Source organism: Gossypium hirsutum, chromosome D08, assembly GCF_007990345.1.
Source record: "Gossypium hirsutum isolate 1008001.06 chromosome D08, Gossypium_hirsutum_v2.1, whole genome shotgun sequence".
NCBI lineage: Eukaryota > Viridiplantae > Streptophyta > Magnoliopsida > Malvales > Malvaceae > Gossypium > Gossypium hirsutum.
In genome coordinates, this window is record NC_053444.1 from 25,304,921 (window position 1) to 25,324,730 (window position 19,810).

Consider the following 19,810-nt stretch of genomic DNA (forward strand, 5'->3'; position numbering starts at 1 on the left):
TAATACATCCTAGTATACACCTTTCGAGTGCACTAAGGATCAATCGGCTAGTTATAGCGTTATTGAGGTATTTTTCAGATCTCCGAGTCTAGGTTTCCAATAGATTGATAAGGGCATTAAGATTAAGTTAGCCCCTAAATCATAATGGGCTTTGCTAAAATGTCGATGTAACACCCCAAACCCGGTCTAAACGTTATGACCGAATCTGGCCATGTCATATTGTAACACCCTTTACCCGTATTCGACGCCGGAATAGGGTACGAGGCATTACTAGAAGACATACATTTGCATACGTATTAAACCGAGTTACAAAATTTCATTCGAATTAAAACTTTTAAATTATTAACGTTCTTTTATAATTCTTTACAACATATCCTCGAAATGTTATATTCATAACAAATAGGGCCTACAATACCCGATATTTACACATGTAATTCAAAGTTTCATTTCCATTTCATTCAATTCACTATTTCTCATGTTCACAATTCAAATCAATTTCTCAATCCAATATATATATTTCAATCATCTAAGAATATAATTCAAGTTACACGAACTTACCAGGCTAAATTGCAGAAATACCAAAATTTAGGGACATTTTGGTAATTTTCTATTTTCCTCGAATTTCCACTCAATCAAGATATAAATTAATATTTCATTCAATTTATTAATTTAAATGATAAAATAATTCATTTCACGAAATTTGGTCACTTTTTCACATTTTTACAAATTTACACTTAAAATATTACTTTTATTCAATTTAGTCCCTGAACTAAAACATGCAAATTAACCATTTTTAATGAAAACTCATGCTAGTTGAATAATCATATATTTTTCTCCTCCTCCTCTCCATTCCACATCCTTAATGTATATAACATGCTTATATGTAACATTATCTATAATTTCACTATTTATTTAATTGTTCATTCAAAGTTGTCCACTTGAGTCCTTATCACAAAATTATTTATATCTTAAGCCACAGAACTCCGAATTAAGATCCAAATTTTTTTCTGAAAATAGACTCACATATCTTCTTACCATAAAATTTTCAGAATTTTTAGTTTAGCCAATAAGTACAGTTTATTCTTTAAATTCATCCCTATTCTTCTGTCTAACTGTTTTGACACCCTTCTTCACTAAAAATTAATTATCTCCTCGTACAAGATTCAGATAATGTTCCCGTTATAGACTCATTCAATATTTTAAACATATAAATTTAAGCCCCTAATCATTTTTTTCCAATTTTTGATGACCTTATCTCACAAATTTTATTATAACTCATGATTTACAATTTCATTGTTTACATCATTTCTTCTATGAGAAAATAGACTCAATAATCTTTAATTCCATATTTTTTTCATCCTCTAATTCAATTTTCACGATTTATGGTGATTTTTCAAAGTTAGACTACTTCTGCTGTCCAAAACTGTTTTAGTGCAAATTGTTGATTACTAGGTGTATAACTCCCTTATTCCCTTTCTCTATAATATTTCCCATCACTTTCACTTATTTTTCTTCACTAATATATCAAGAACATAAGACCTTATATAAGAAAACTCTACTATAACATTATTTCCGTGCTTTTTCAATAATATCAAACTTAAAAATATATTGAAATCTTGATGTTCTTACCTTGTGATATTGATTTCAATCTTTAACTTGATTTTCTCTCTCCTCCAGCTTCTATTTCTTGAACCTAACTTGATATTCTAGCTCCCCATTGTCTCCTTGTTATTTTTCTCTCTTGGAAGCTATGGAAATTCTTTTGATTTCTAAGTGAAAATGGTAAATTTTTTGTGGAAGCACCAAATTGTAAAGAAAGCAAAACTTTCTTTCTTTTCCTCTCTTCTCACGTTGGTTGCATGGAAGAAGATGAAGATTCTTCATCTTTCCTTCCATATATATACTAAATAGAATAATAATAAAATAATAAAATATCATTTAAAAATTAAATTAAAATATTAATAAACTAATATTTATTTATTTAATTAATCTAAAATATCACCAACATCATCATTGCCTTCTAGATTTCTCTCTCTTTTAATTGACCATTTTGCCCTTCATAATCTTTAAAAATTTCATCCTTGAGTCATCACTTAATTTGGTAAAATTGTGATTTAGTCCCTCAAAATTCTTCTCCTTTTCAATTTGGTCCTAATTCATCCATTTTCCTTAGTTTCTAGATTATTCCGCCCTTAAAATATTTACACTATTGGTTCTTCAAAATTTTCGTATTTACTCTTGGGCAACAAAATATGTCATAATATAATTCTCAATGTTGCCATAACTCAAAATTTCCCTTTTTTCACTTTATTTCCTTATTTTACTATCAAGGATACCTACTTTCTTACTGTAGTAATTTTCGGGGTATTACAGTAGTAATTTTCGGGATATTACATTTCTCTCCCCCTTAAAATAAATTTCATCCTCGAAATTTCCTTGTTTTGTTTTGATCATGAACTTTATCATTTCTATATTCTTTCAATTATCCTTTTCTATCCATTCTTATCACTAACATTTCTAGTTTTTATATCAGTTTTTACTTCCTTTTCAATAATATTCTTCTTTTTACTTAATCGAGCTCTCATTTCCTCTCTTTCCACTGAACTAGAAGTCCTTTCTTCATTTAGTTTTCTTAAAATCATCTCTATAATTCTATAGTACCCTTCTGCATATATTTACCTATCTTAGTATTTGTATTCATTCTCTATCCTTTCATTTCACAATTTATTTTTAATTCAATATTTCAAACATGAATCAGAGGTAAACCTTTACCTTGTAGCGAAAATTATTTATCTTTTTTTAGCATAGGCCCAGTAGATTAGACAGAACACTTAGGATATACAAAACTAATATGGAGGTGCATTATTATTATGCATTATTAAACAGAAAGCACTAAAGTGTTATATAGAGAACATAAATGTGCTAATAATCAAAGAGCACTAGCGTGCTATTAATCAGAGAGTGTGCTAGGGTCTTTTAATTATATTCCACTAATATCCTAGTAGTTCTAATCTCATCTACTTGGGCAAATTATATCATGCATGCATATCACTTTTACACTTTTCGCATAATGCTTTTACACCCTTTACAATTTAATCCTTGTACCAATAATCCGTATATTTATATCTTCTCTATCTTTAATACATGCATTATATTTCAAAATTCATTATTCATCCGTAATTTACTAATAATCCATATCATGTACTTCACATATCACGTTTACCTGTTTTGCAATTTAGTCATCAGCACAATATTTCTTTTAGCAAAACAATACACTTTCTAAATATGCATGCAAAACAGAACAATAACCAGTCATAAACCGACCAGACCAACAGGGCTTTCGTCTAACATTATAATTAGCTAACATTCTCACAACATAAGAACTCTATCAAAACTAAACAATTACACATACGTATCTCTGAGGATAAAATAATATATATAATATCCAGAAAAGATCATCATGTTCATTTCGACTATAACCTTCACACACAGACATCTTTACCACTTAATTATCATTTCTCCGACTAATTTTGTTATCACAAACCTCACTTTATTCCACTCAATAAAAAAAAATTCCAGTTAATACATACATTCTTTTAGGTATCATGTAACACCCCTTACCCGTATTCGATGCCGAGATAGGGTACGATGTATTACCAGAACATATACACTTTTAACCGTAGTAAACCAAGTTGTAAAATTTTATCTAAATTAAAACTTTCAAGTTGTTATTCTCGAGTCGTTAATTAAGGTTTTGTTGGCTAAATATACTCACAATCTTTCACTTTCTCGTCGTATGAATTTATAAATTTTCACTTACTTGTTGAATTCGTCCTGAGTGCCTGAATTTATTCGTATCATTACATATTCTCATATCGTCAAAATTTCATTTTTAACTAATGTAATATATCAATTACTCACTATCTAGTAAGCTAATTGTCACATATATATACATTATCCATTCATCTCTCACAAAGCTAACAAAATTAGCCACAAAGATAGTACAAAATTTCTCTATTCGATATAAACCAAAACCTGTTATTTCTTTTCCAACAAACCTTACTAAATATACACTTTATACTAACCCAAGTGTTTAACCATTCACCCATGACATAAATATATTTTATCCATTATTGCCGAATATGGATATGCTTCACAAATCATAATTCACCTCACATAGTAACCGAATTAATTTTTATCATTTGTGAAATAGAATACAAAATAAGTTATATAACAAAATATAGATACATTTTAAACCACACAAATAAACAAATTTTCATGGCATTTCATGATCATCACATATCAAAGAGAAATGTTCTTGACATTTCTATCACATAAACCGAATTAATCAATGCAACCTTAATAATATAATCATCCACATATCATTATTTTCACACATATAAATATCATGACTATATTTCTTAAACATTTGATCAATTGCTTTTCAATACTGCAATAGTCCTTTAGTATCAATACATGTTTACCATTCAATTTAACATTTATCGATTATAATCGGGCATATGACCATTTATACACAATTCATTCATACATTTTATTATCCTCCTCCTGCTCTCCATTCCACACCCTTTATGTATAAAACATGCTTAATTAGCATTATACATAATTTCACTATTCACTTATATTTAAATTCAAAGCTGTCTATTTGAGACAGAGTCACTAAATCATTTTTATCGGAAGCTACAGAGCTCCAAATTAAGTTCTGTTAATTTTCCCCGAAACTAGAATCATATTTCTTATTACCATGAAATTTTTAGAATTTTTTACTTGGCCAATTAGTACATTTTATTCTTTAAAAATTCCCCTATTTCACTGCTCAACATCTCTGACCTCTCTTCACTAAAAATAAATTATCTCATTGTACAGGTTTCGGATGATATTTCCATTTGTTTCCTTTGAAAATAGACTCATTAAGAATTCTAGGAATATAAATTATAACTCATAATTATTTTTTTTACAATTTTTAATTATTCTCCAAATTCAGAATAGGGGATTCCAAAATCAATCTAACCCTGCGCCACTAAATTTCAAATATCTCAAAATGTACAACTCTTTTGCTTGCTCTGTTTCTTTTATGTAAAAATAAACTCATTAAGCTTTAATTCCATGTCTCACTCAACCACTAACTCAATTCCTATAATTTTTGGTGATTTTTCAAACTAACATCACTGGCACTGTCCAAATCTATTCTATTTCAAATTCACTATTCACATAACACTATAACAATTTATTTTGTAAGCACGGTACAAAACTTCATCACTCCAGTGACTATTTTGCAACTCATCGCATTTCAATCACATATTCTTATTGGTTTGCAATTTCTCATATCCCGTTAAACATGTCGGTATAATAGCGAACATTCGGTGGTTTGCACATAGTACCACTCATTTAACTATTATCATTCGATACACGCAGTAGCCTTCACATAGTACTCCACACGTGATCAAACTTTCCGGTTCACGTAGTAGCCTGCACATAGTACTACACACGTGACCATTAATATCTGATACCCGTAGTAGCCTACACATAGTACTACACACGTGATCGAAGCTATCCGGTATGCATAGTAGCCTGCACATAGTACTATACATGCGACCTTTCATTCCGGTACACGTAGTAGCCTACACATAGTACTACACACTGACCATCACTTTCACTTTCACATAGTGACCTACACATAGTCCATGTCACACATGTGATCATTTCTGTTACTTCATTCGTATCCGTTTTTATTCCGAATATTCAATCGGGAAATTTCTCACTTTTTCTCATTTTTTTTCTTTTTCACTAATCAAAGTCAATTCCTTGTCTTTCTTGACTTATAATAACACATTTATCTTATTTTACACTCACATTATTCAATCCAGTCCAGAAATCACATTTTGCACTCACATTATTCAATCCAGTCCAAAAATCACATTTTGGCAAAATTACATTATTGCCCCTAAAGTTTCACAAAATTACAATTTTTCCCCTAGGCTCGGAAATTAAATTTTATTCCTTTTTCTTATGTTTTATGACACGCTGAACAATTTTTACTTCTACAGCAACATCAAATTCTTGCTCTAAAGTGCACTTATGAATAATAATAATTTTTAACAATTATACCTTTTCACTCGTTTTCGCTAAAAATCGTTTAGCAAAAATCGTTTAACATAATTCTAAGTTTCATATTCTATCATGAAATATAAAAATTCACACTTTTCATCTATGGGTAATTTTTCAAACATAATTTGTAGCTCGAATTAATGATAGAAATAGCTTAAGCAAGTTATCGAGATTCTAAAAATATAAAGAACAAGAAAAACGGGGCTAGAACGGACTTACCATGAAGCTTGAAAGAATGAAAAAACCCTAGCCATGGAGTCCACATGATATTCGGCCAGCACTCATGGAGAAGATGATGATTTTGACCTTATTTTGTCTTTTTAATTTGTTTTAATTATCAAATTACCAAAATGCCCTTAACTTAAAAATATCCTATTTCACCTATTTCACCTATTTCATGTCCATTTTTGTCCATAACATAACCAATGGTCTAATTACCATTTAAGAACCTCCAATTTAAAATTTCATAGCAATTTGACACCTCTAGCTTCTAGAACTCAACTTTTGCACTTTTTACAATTTAGCCCTTTTGACTAAATTGAGTGCTCAAACGTCGAAATTTTTGAATAAAATTTTCACGAAATCTTTCTGTGATATTGTAGACCATAAAAATATAATAATAATAAAATTTTTCTCATCGGATTTGTGGTCCCGAAACCACTGTTTCGACTAGGCTTAAAATCGGGCTGTTACATATCATACCTGAATATTTTGTCTCATCAAATTTAACTTCTTCTTTATTTACTTTCTTACTTGTTTACTTACTTCCTTGCTTAAACAACTCATGATTATAACTTACTCCTTCCTTGCTGAAATTCTTTTCTCAACTGATAACTGAAATATTCTTAATCCTTATACTTACCTGAATCTGTTTATTGTACTTTTACCTGAACATTCATGTAACATAATTTCTTTACTATCCCATTGAATAACTTGGAATACTAAGGATACTCGGGTCTTCTATCTGATAATAACATGCCAAAGCCATGTCTCAGACATGGTCTTACATGAGATGTTTCCTATACTGCCAATGCCATATCCCAGATATGGTCTTACATGGGAGTTCTCATATCGGTGCCCATGCCATGTCCCAAACATGGTCTTACGGGGGACCTCTCATCCCAGTGTTGTCTCAGACATGGTCTTACATGGGACCTCTCATCTCAGTGCCAACGCCATGTCCTAGACATGGTCTTACATGGGACCTCTTATCTCGGTGCCAACGCCATGTCCCAGACATGGTCTTACATGGGACCTCTCATCTCGGTGCCAATGCCATGTCCCAGACATGGTCTTACATGGGACCTCTCATAATCTCAATGGTGCCAATGCCATGTCCTAGACATGGTCTTACACTGGCTCACAGATCGATGTCGATGCCACGTCCCAGACATGGTCTTAAACGAGATCGCACGCCGATGCCATATCTCAGATATGGTCTTATATGGAAATCACATATCACATGTTGCCATGGTCCAACCGTGGTCTTTTTTGTCAATTCATCACATATCACTAAACGAAAGTACTCATTCCTGTGTTCTACTCAATTTGATCTTTCAATTCAATTTTCATACTATTATAATATTCATGATTCAATAGCAAAGACATAAAAAAAATCATATTATTTCTAATTTAACAATTAAACATAAGATTATATCATATAAACATACTTACACTTATTCAAGCAAGTGTACATAAACATACATTCAATCTATTTGTGTATATTTACTTACGATGTTTACTTAATCAAATATGTTGAGCACATAACATCATATGCGCGCCAAGCAAACGCGGATGAGCATATCACCATATAAACTTTCATTTTATTCTACGTTTCTACATTTCTCAACTCATGGTTGTCTTACTTCATACGTTAACACATACTTATCATGCATTTTCTATTCATACCTTTCTAAATTTCATTTCACAATAAACACATTTCAAGCACTTCAACATAATTTTTTTTAGCATTATTGGAAACAACTTGGTTAGAAATCATCTCTGTCTTACAAAACAATTTCATTGGAGTCGAAAGATATTACATTATCACGAGTAATAATATGGCATGTATAGCTAAACTCGCATACGCTATGTTAGTCCGAGAACCGACTAAACCATAGCTCTGATACCACTAAATGTAACACCACAAACTTGGTCTAAACGTTATGACCGAATCTGGCGATGTCACGTTGTAACACCCCTTACCCGTATTTGACACCGGAATAGAGTACGAGGCATTACTAGAAGACATTCATTTGCATACGTATTAAACCGAGTTACAAAATTTCATCCAAATTAAAAATTTTAAATTATTAACATTCTTTTATAATTCTTTACAACATATCCTCGAAATATTATACTCATAACAAATAGGGCCCACGAGACTCGATATTTACACATGTAATTCAAAGCTTCATTTCCATTTCATTCAATTCACAATTTCTCATGTTCACAATTCAAATCAATTTCTCAATCCAATATATATATTTCAATCATCTAAGAATATAATTCAAGTTACACGAACTTACCAGGCTAAATTACAGAAATACCAAAATTCAAGGACATTTTGGTAATTTTCTATTTTCCTCGAATTTCCACTTAATCTTGATATAAATTAATATTTCATTCAATTTATTAATTTAAATAATAAAAAAATTCATTTCATGCAATTTGGTCACTTTTTGACATTTTTACAAATTTACCCTTAAAACATTACTTTTATTCAATTTAGTCCCTGAACCTAAAACATTCAAATTAGTCATTTTTAATGAAAACTCATGCTAGTTGAATAATCATATATTTTCCTCCTCCTCCTCTCCATTCCACATCCTTAATGTATATAACATGCTTATATATAACATTATCTATAATTTCACTATTTATTTAATTGTTCATTCAAAGCTGTCCACTTGAGTCATTCTCATAAAATTATTTATAACTTGAGCTACAGAACTCCGAATTAAGATCCAAAAATTTTATCTAAAAATAGACTCACATATCTTCTTACCAGAAAATTTTCAGAATTTTTTATTTAGCCAATAAGTACAGTTTATTCTTTAAATTCATCCCTATTCTGTTGTCTGACAGTTTTGACCCTTCTTCACTAAAAATTAATTATCTCCTCATACAAGATTTGGATAATGTTTCTGTCTATTTCTATTGAAAATATACTCATTCGATATTTTAAACATATAAATTTAAGCCCCTAATAATTTTTCTCCAATTTTTGATAATTTTTCAAAATCAGAATAGGGGAACCCGAAATCATTCTGACCTTATCTCACAAAATTTATTATAACTCATGATTTACAATTCCATTGCTTACACCGTTTATTCTATGAGAAACTAGACTCAATAATATTTAATTCCATATTTTTTTCATCCTCTAATTCAATTTTCACGATTTATTGTAAGTTTTCAAATTTAGACTACTGTTGCTGTCTAAAACTATTTTAGTACAAATTGTTGATTACTAGGTGTATAACTCCCTTATTCCCTTTCTCTATAATATTTCCCATCACTTTCACTTATTTTTCTTCACTAATATATCAAGAACGTAAGACCTTATATAAGAAAACTCTACTATAACATTATTTCCATGTTTTTTCAATAATATCAAACTTAAAAATATATTGAAATCTTGATGTTCTTACCTTGTGCTATTGATTTCAATCTTTAACTTGATTTTCTCTCTCCTCCAGCTTCTATTTCTTGAATCTAATTTGATATTATAGCTCCCCATTTTCTCCTTGTTATTTTTCTCTCTTGGAAGCTATGGAAATTCTTTTGATTTCTAAGTGAAAATGGTAAATTTTTGGTGGAAGCACCAAATTGTAAAGAAAGCAAAACTTTCTTTCTTTTCCTCTCTTCTCACGTTGGTTGCAAGGAAGAAGATGAAGATTCTTCATCTTTCCTTTCATATATATACTAAATAGAATAATAATAAAATAATAAAATATCATTTAAAAATCAAATTAAAATATTAATAAACTAATATTTATTTAATTAATTAATCTAAAATATCACCAACATCATCATTGCTTTCTAGATTTCTCTCTCTTCTAATTGACCATTTTTCCCTTCATAATCTTTAAAAATTTCGTCCTTGAGTTATCACTTAATTTGGTAAAATTATGATTTAGTCCCTCAAAATTCTTCACCTTTTCAATTTGGTCCTAATTCATCCATTTTCCTTAGTTTCTAGATTATTCCACCCTTAAAATATTTACACTATTGGTCCTTCAAATTTTTTGTATTTACACTTTATCCCTCAAATTTTGAGTATTTACTATTGGGCAACAAAATTTTTCTCACTTTTGCGATTTAATCATTTCTTAAATTAATATGTCATAATATAATTCTCAATGTTGCCATAACTCAAAATTTCCCTTTTTGTCACTTTATTTCCTTATTTTACTATCAAGGATACCTACTTTCTTACAGTAGTAATTTTCGGGGTATTACAGTAGTAATTTTCGGGATATTACAGTCGATCCCCTATCTCTATTGGAATTATAAAGCTACCTAGATCTTTTAATTTCGAGGGTATCCTCTTAGTGATTAAAGCACTACACGAGTCATCAATGTCAATTTGCTCGCCCTTTTTCATCTTTCTATGCTGTGCCATAATTTTCTTTATATACTTGGCATATTTTAGAATTTTATCTATAAGCTCTAAGAGCGGTAAATTGACATTAAGGGATTTAAATAAATTCAAAAACTTACAAAATCTGCCTCATCCCTCTTTTGTTTGTCCTCTAGCCTCATCGGGAATGATACCTTCGTTGTGGTTGGAATTGAAATTGTCAGAACAGGCACCGATTTGACTACCTCCTCGATCGGCTCGTGGTGCTTGGATTCCTCCACTTTCGTGGGTTCGTCAACCTCATCAAGAACCTCCTTCTCTTTATAGATGGACACACTTGACAACTTCAATTCTTTGTCCGGTCATAAAGAGGTCGTCTTTACGTGCTCCTTCACATCTCTCCGAAGATTATTCTCTGTATTTTTGGGGAGACTATGGCCATTTTGTTTTTAAAACATCATCATTAACTAGCTCATTTGGTCGTAAGGACTATCTATTCAGGATTCGAGTCATCCACATCTAGCTTGGACTTATTAAATGTCCATTTTCATGGTTTATATCTCCTCCTCTAGTCGATCAAGTCTTTGACCACATACAGCATGGTCGTTGTCCACGAATCTTTGTTGCATTGGTGGAGGTTGGTAAGGAAGAGTTTGTCGAGTTTGTGTTTGATTCACCCCTCCTTGGTTGCCTCCCCACTTAAGGTTCGGATGATCCCTCCAACCAAGAGTGTAGGTATTTGAATAGGGATCTCGACCCCTATTACTTACATAGCTCGCCTCATCCAGTTGGTTTTTAGAATGTGGCTCTATTCTCGTTGGCTTGACTAGTGTCTCTAAACAATTAAGCTTCTCTAAATTATTTTTCAATTAAATAATTTTATCAACCCAATTCTAATTCCATTAAAGTCGTGACAACTTTTCTGTAAAAGAATCTATGAGAAAATATATTTAATTTTCTTATTCAACGGATTCATAATGACTAATTAATTTAATTTCATTTTCGAACTTCAATTATTTAATTATAATTAATTAAATAATAATTTGAAAACCTTAAATTAATTCTTAAGCCATTTCTATACTTAGTGAGAAAACACATACATTTGTGAATGCAACCCATTTCTCCAACTTCATCCTTTTCATTTATTTTTGTTTATTTGCTTCTACAAGCAATTCATTTATGGTTTCAACGAGCTAGCGAGGGATCGATTGGACATACATAATTAGGGTTCAACTAATTTATAATTTACATTTTTTTGCCTATTATTTATATGTTTATTTAGTCATGTAGTCATTCCACTATAGTATCGTGGCTGAGCTTTCCTTAATTACATATTATTACGAAAGCTACTTAATAATTGTTCGTCCAATGATCTTATCATAAGTGTGTCACCATCATTGAGTATCTTTAAACTCTTTGGAATAAATTTGTTCTCCAAATATGATCCTATCTTATCTCACAGTAATCATTACATTTTTCTTCATGAAAAGTCAATTACTATCAAATAAAAATTGGGTCATTTATCACAAAGACAAACGACCCATAACCATGTTTACTTTTCATCTATCATCAAATGCCGATGAAAAGACATGATTTACCATTTAGTTGGGCTATGAATTTCACTATTGTGAATGATGCTACATATTTCAAAAATCATTTGCTTAACACACCAGATTTCGGTTCCATTCTTAATTGATTTTCAATTTATTTGATTAAACTTTTAAATTCTTGAAGATTTTGGAATTCCTCGTTGTTGTGGTTGCCTTCATTTTCCAATAAAGCTTATTTTTCATTCAATTTACTTCAAGTTGATTGTTCCAACTTTTAAAATTCACTCTCAAGTTCAGCATCACCAAGTATCTTAACCAAATATGACTTGGAATTTGAACATAACTTGTTTTGGATAAAACCAAAATAAATGGGCTTCGACCTCAACCTTATAATAAAATATTTTTAAAATAAATCTGAAATTTTAAAGGAATTTATTTATTTTTAACATTAATTTTTTATTTTTTTGAAAAAAATAAAATTGGAATAAAAATTTATTTTATTTTCTAAAATAAAGACAACAAAAAAGTGATTATATTTAAAACAAAAAAAATTCCCAAAATCAAACTTATGTGAATATCCAAATATCCACCCTCATGCCAATTTTCAAAGAATTAAATCAAATCAATTTAGAAATAAATTAAAATCAGTTTCAAATCAACTGGGACCAAAAATAAAATAAATCTAACTTAATTCAATCTAAAACCCTTAAAATTTATGAAGGGAATTCAACCCATCGTTATTTCAACTTCAAAAATTAATTCCAATTTCAAAATTAAATTAGTATTAACTTTAAAATCGAAACAATTCTACTTAAAAATATTTCATAGCCCTTCAATGAGTTCAAAGCCCAATTGAAATTGCATACCCTCATCAATATTAGGTGTTTACATTGGACAAAAATATTAAACTAGACCCGACGATTTTGAGCATGTAATGGGACAAATGAATTATTATTATATAGTTTCTATTACTACCCAAAAGAACCCCAAATCTTACACTCAAACTTACTTTATACGGGTAATTGTAATGACAATAAACCAATTGAGCTAAGACTCAATAAAAAATATAACCAGATAATAAAAAATAAATCATTTCAACATCTAATCTGTATAATAGTTGCATTGAAAAAAGCACATCAATTTGAGAAAAAAATGTAGATATAAGTTTTGTTTAGTAGAATGGAAAGAAAATTAGAAGGATGAAAAACTGAAATGATAGAAAATTAAAAGAATGAAAAACATAATTTTTCTTTCCATAGGTGTGCTTGATATGAAAGATGAAAAAATGAAAAGAAAAATACTTTATCTTCTTATTTATTGCTTGGTAAAGTTAAAAAATGGAGGAAATAAAATAAAATATTTGAAAAATATATAATTTTGAACTACCATACACATCTCTCATTTTTTTCCTCTTATCATTTCAATTTAGAAGGATTGAATTTTATATATTAGAATGAAAAATAATCATCCTTCCTATTTTCTTTCCTCCCAACCAAACACGCTCAAAATTTATTTTCTTCACTTTTCCACTCCCTCCCATCCCTCCACGTTTTCATCTAACCACACCTTTAAACTCCATAGCTTACTTGGTTTAATGAAACACCTATTTATTAGATATGCCATGCTTAAGAGAAAATATAACTATTTCAATTGTAGTTTTGGAGACATGTTCATTTTTTTTTCCCATGCCCCGGGGGGGGGGAGGGGGGGTTAAGGGGTGAACCCCAAAAAATGTACATAATATGGTTCCTCAATTTAGAACACCCAAGTATAATTTAATTCTTACCGGCATCGACATGATTAGCTCCTCAAGTCAAATCCAAGAATAAGATTTGTGATTCCATCTTTGACAATGAAAATAGTGATACTGACAAAAGAAGAGATAGTGCTGAGTAATTGCAACCTCGAAATCTCTCAAAGTCAATTTCAAATAAAAAGCAAGCACTCAATGCATTTACTTCAGATCCTCCAGCTTGAACATCAATCTTTTCTATCATCGTGTCTTCTACATACCGATATGTGCAGTGTAAAAATGGCCTTTCATTTTCATCATACCGCTGCTAATATTATACTCAAAGATATATGAGCTTTCACACGGTATCTTAATCACAAAACAGAGTTCTCCACAATCAATTTCCATTATGTTTTCCCCGGAGATAACAAAAGCCATCTAACAACTGCTCCAAAACTTCATGAAGCCTGCTCCATTGTAGTTGCTTCCTTGCAGTTAGGCCTTAACTATTCATACTTGTTTCTTTAGCTCTTTTCTTGATAATCTCAATCAACTGGCCAGCTCTTGACACAGCATTTTCAGATAAAAATCTATGCTTAACAAGTTCTCTCGGATCATTACATGTTTTTAGCATATCAGACAACTGCCTTATGGATGTCCTCCTTGCTTGTGACGAGTCCTCATCTCCACCATATGTATTGGGCAATTTTTTGGAAGAATGGATAGAACTCATAATACCACATAGTTTACTTGCCATCTTTGTCATTCCCCTTTTCTTTAACTCATCATTCATTCTCTGGAAAGTGAGGTATTGTGGAGCCAAACCCCTTTGTATCATGTCCTCAAACTCCCAAAAAGCATCTTCAAACCTATGCATTTTGCAAAGCAAATGAACCAACATAGTGCTAGAAGCCAAGTCCCTATCGTATCCCCTCGCCATCATTTCTTTGCTAACCTGAACTGCCAAGTCCAACCTCTCCTCCTCACACAGAAGCTTCAACAAAACCTGGTAAGTAAGCCGATCAGGAGTATGACCAGACTGAATGATCTTTGTATAAAGGTTCATTGCTTCCTCAATTTTCCTGAATTTCAAGAAATATCGAAAGAAATAATTGTAGGTTGTAGTGGTTGGGATGCAACCCCTGCTAATCATCATCTTAAGTATTTTACTAGCTCCTGCTAAATCTTTGGACTTGCAGTAACCTTTTACTAAAGAGTTATATGTCGAAATATCAGGGCTAAGTTCACAGAATAAAACTCGTCCCATCATCACTAATGCATCCTTTAACCTACCTGCTTCCCCAAGTGCATCAATAATTGGATTATATACTTTTAAGTTCGGCTGAATTCCTACTCCCTTCATTTCATCAACCAATTCCATTGCCCTCTCAACACGACGCATAGTACAGTATCCTTCTATTAAGGTACCATATGATACAACACTAGGTGACACACCATTCTTTTTCATGTCCAACCAAAGTTTCTCTGCATGCTTGAGCTTTCTCAACCGTAACCATCCATTTAATAGCATGTTATAAACCTTGATTGATGGAACCCAACAAAGATCTGTCTCCTTTTTTCTAGAGAAATATTCACTTGCCACCCCAACGTGCCCTTCCTTACATAGGGAGTCCAAAATTATTTCAAAAAGATTACTTTTGTCATTAGAACTGCAAATTTTATCTAAACAGCTTGCAAATTCAAATGTCCGGATAGCAGGCTGAGTCATACCTGCATGATTATATACTGCATCACTAAACCAAAAGAAATATAAAATTCAATGGGAAATTTAAACTCTTTAAAGAAGGTTTATTTTCTTATCATGTACTAATTTTAAATGATCATATTAACTTAATGATTCAATGTTGAGTTTCATTAGACAAGTACATTTACCTGCTCAAATATAGTAGTAATCCATAACTTCTAAGTCCAAAACAAATATCTTATTCACAGAGTTGCAAATTCATCATCGAATTGGTATATACTGCACATGTGAGTAGATATACCTGCTCCAAATATGGGACAGTAGTAATCCATAATTTCTTGGTCCAAGAACAATTTCTTATTTACGGATTCGCAGATTCATCATCGAATTGATAAAAAACTGAACATGTAAGAACATACACCTGCTCGAGATATAAGGTAGTAGTAATCCATAAGTTCTTAGTCCTAAAACGATGTCTTATTTACATATATCGTCTCGATATATAGGATAGTAATGAGCCATAATTTGTTATTCCGAATCCAATATCTTATTTAGGGATTTGCAAATCATCATCTATATACCTACCTTAAATTCGTTAAGAAAACAATATTGAAGGTCAATAATGCAAAATGTAGACACAGAAATAGAATGTGAAGGATTGCTTTATCAGGAATTCAGGAGTCCAAGATTAAATTTCTAGGAAAAAGCAAGTTCAAAGCTTTTTACGCAAAGCATGAAGGAAATTACCAGAGCGAGCGTATCGTCTGATCAAAATTATAAAGGTATTGACAGAAACCAAATTGGAGTCCTCCTTCCCAACATCAATCCGATCAAGAACCAAAGTCCAGGCGTCCTCAAACTTCCTAGCTTTACCAAGAATATTGATCATCGAATTAAACAACGTCGCAGAGGATTCAAACCCAGGTTTCTTTTCAGCCCAAAGAAATAAATTATGCAACAATTTTGGAGAAGAATCAAAGCGCTCGAATATTGCTTGGACCAGATCCGGGTCAGGGTCTACCCTTGTTTGGTCCAAAGCGGACTCGAAAGATGAACTGGAGGTAATGGCTGGGTCTTTGAGGAGATTGGAGATGATGGAAATTTTGTTTTGGGAGAAACCTGAGGTGGGAGTTGGGTGAGGTCTGGTGTTAGAAAGAGGAGATGAAGAAGGTGAGGGCCACTTCATAGAAGGATCACCTTTTTTGGAAATCCGTGATTGATCGGAGAAGAATAGCCTTCGCAGATAATTTACATTCAGAAGAAGGAAACGGCGTTGCTGCTGGTAGAGAGACTTCATTTTTCTTGTCTTCTAAAGAAATCCTGAGGTTTTAGGTGGGTTTTAACGGTCGTATTATCGTTGGGTAAAGACCCAAAGAATTTGGAGAAATTTGAAAGCCCATTAATATTGGCCATGATCTTGAGAATTTTGAAAAATTCCCACTCTAACACTGCATTTGAGGCCCAAAATGTTAGAAATCGAACGTTTAGAAACGAAGAGAAAATCCAAGAAGCATATAGCAAGCAGGAAAGTAGAGAGAAAAAAATGGCTCCACTAAACTAGCATAACACCCCAATTATCAGGTAAATTGTAGACAGTGGTGCTTTAAAAGAACAAATAGAAAAAAAAATAGATGGTAGTTTTTGGTTATTAATGTTTTTGTAACTATACTACCAATTAATAGCATTCCCTACAGGAGCACTTCTCCCTGCATTGCTCCATAGGCAAAACTACATACATGGAAGCCAGGAGCCTTGCCCCCATGATACCAACTCCATGGGCAAAGCTAAGCACCAAGACTTGTCATTTTCATGTGGTCTAATCATAATGAGCAAAGCAAAGCAATTTAAGTTGAAGTTGCAAGCATTTGTGCAAGAATTCGTTTTCAGCCATTTTGTGAAAAAAATTTATTTAATAAAATTCTGCCTTTGTGCATATTTTCCAACAGGTTGTGTTCTTTATTGCTTTCCAAATGAGCTTTTGTATGTAAAAATGTTTTTCCCTGAAAAGTAATAAAAAATAGACTTCAGTGGTAGTAAATTTTCAACTTATTTGAAGTGCTTTTGGGCATATGAAAAAGCATAATTTTTTAGCTTTTTCAGCCAAAAAATACTTTTGGGCTGGTATTTTACTTTTTTAGCCAAACACAACGCTAGTTCTTTGTTTTCATCTAGAAAGCACTTTGCTTTCATCTCTTCATCACTGGTTCTTTGTTCCTCTGCTGGTTCTTTGTTCCTCTTCTCCACTGAAGAAGTCTCTGGTTCTTTGTTCCTCTTCTCCACCACCGGTGAGTTTATCTTTTTCTTCTCTTCTTCTGTATATTTTTGTTTGTCTTTATTATGGGATTGATTTTTATCATTATTTCTTCTGTATATTTTCTCCTCTTCTCCACCACCGATGCTTCTCTTTGGAAGATTTTTTTCTCCCATTCAAAGCCCACATTTTTATTTATTCTCCCATTCAAAATCTCTATACTTTTTGACTTTTAGAACGAATTCACCTCTCGTTTGTTGTTACAATGCTGATTTTTTATGCTTTTGTTTTTTGTAATGTGACTAGTAAAGAACACTTGAAGAAGAAGGGGTAAATGCCAAACAATTTCTGGCATTTTAGTTCTAGCATTTTAGTTCTACAATTTAATATAGTAGGACGGCATTTTAGTTCTAACATTTTGTCGAACAATTTTTGGGCAGAATTGATCATGCCAACTTTGCTGTAAAATACCATCAGGCAATTTAGTGAGCCTTTCAAGGAAATATCATTATACCAATTTGTTTATGGTTTGAGTACTTACCATGTTCATTAATAACAATAGGGTTCTGGTCATCCTTTTTAGCCTGGTCTTGAGGCATAAACGTTAGATGCACACTACTAATTTCTACATGTGTTTGAGTAATAAAACCAGCTGACCAAGCTTCTAGGTAAATCATTACTCAGCTTTGATACCATGTTGCAATACTCATGATGAAGTAGAGGTTGTTTAGTGATGACAATATCGAATTTGGCAAGGTACTATATAATTGCCTATTTGGACAAAAACATTCCAATTCAAAGGTTTAACATGTTTGTTATTTCTGCAAGGTCTCTATATTACTAATACTTGTTTGCCAATCAGGATATATACTTATAAGGGTACCTTTGCTACGTAATCAAAATCTCCCTGAATTGGACCAATGCAATGACTGATAAATTTTGGTTTTTAACAGGTACAGAGGAAGATATGGGCAACATTTTAATCTGTTTCAAGTTATAGATATAGGAGATGGATTATATAGTAAATCAAATGTTGCAGAGAGCTGGATTGTTTATATTGTCTCCAGCCAAGCAATTATAGTTATTTGGTCTGCCTTTTAAGGATTATCAAACTTGTTTCTTAGTGACTATATATTATTATGATGAATTGTTACTTTTGCTTGAATGTATGGTTTATCCATGGTTGAACTCTCTTGTCTACCTTTGTTGTCTCCAATTCCTTTTTTCTTTTTATTCAATATAGCCATTGACAGTACATGTTTTTACTTGTTTTTGTGGATGCTAGTCACTATAAACATTAGAAAACAACCTTAAATTTTTTACCACAGTTTTATCTTGTAGTCAATTCAACAGTTTTCAGTTTTGTCTCCTATTCAAAATTTGTACCCCAAAGATTAAAGTCGTCTTATCCATCTGCTGGTGGGATGCTTTTACAATGGTTGTTAAATAAGCTATAAGAAGGGACAAGTCAAATGTTCTGCAACTCATATAGTTTTGTCTCTGTTTTTTAGGATTTTCATGCTAAATAACCAAAAAGCATATGTTTTTTTAACTATTATTGTTATTATTCAGTATGGATATGAACAAGCTGCAAGCTTGTATTGGTACACAAGTAAAGCTTAAATTACATTGTGATTAGTATTGTATGTGAGGTCTATTCAAGGAAGTGTGTAAGCTGCAAAGTGCAAACAAGTGGTCATAATTAATAACAAGTTTCAGAAACTAAAAGATTAGATGAATAATGTAGCAATGAAATCATAACTGACCTCCACACTTGTATCTGATCGGACGGTTGGCTATGTTGCATCGTTTAGGGATTGTTATGGCGATTTCTGGCTTGATTCCGGACGATTTGGCAGTG

At 31.8% G+C, this 19,810-nt stretch overlaps 1 protein-coding gene and 1 long non-coding RNA gene across 2 annotated transcripts; one reads left to right on the forward strand and one right to left on the reverse strand.

The window, feature by feature from the left end:
• Positions 1–13,884: 13,884 nt before the first annotated feature.
• Positions 13,885–17,065, reverse strand: LOC107918048 (pentatricopeptide repeat-containing protein At5g11310, mitochondrial). The gene is made up of 2 exons (XM_016847549.2): positions 16,446–17,065; positions 13,885–15,724 (listed from the first exon to the last, which is right to left on the reverse strand). The coding sequence occupies exons 1-2, from the start codon at positions 16,993–16,995 to the stop codon at positions 14,496–14,498; spliced, it is 1,779 nt and encodes a 592-aa protein (XP_016703038.1). The 5' UTR covers positions 16,996–17,065; the 3' UTR covers positions 13,885–14,495.
• Positions 17,066–17,381: 316 nt separating this feature from the next.
• Positions 17,382–19,137, forward strand: LOC107918042 (uncharacterized). Its single transcript, XR_001689884.2, has 2 exons — positions 17,382–17,983; positions 18,903–19,137. It is a non-coding gene; the product is annotated as an uncharacterized lncRNA (long non-coding RNA).
• The last annotated feature ends 673 nt before the right edge of the window (positions 19,138–19,810 follow it).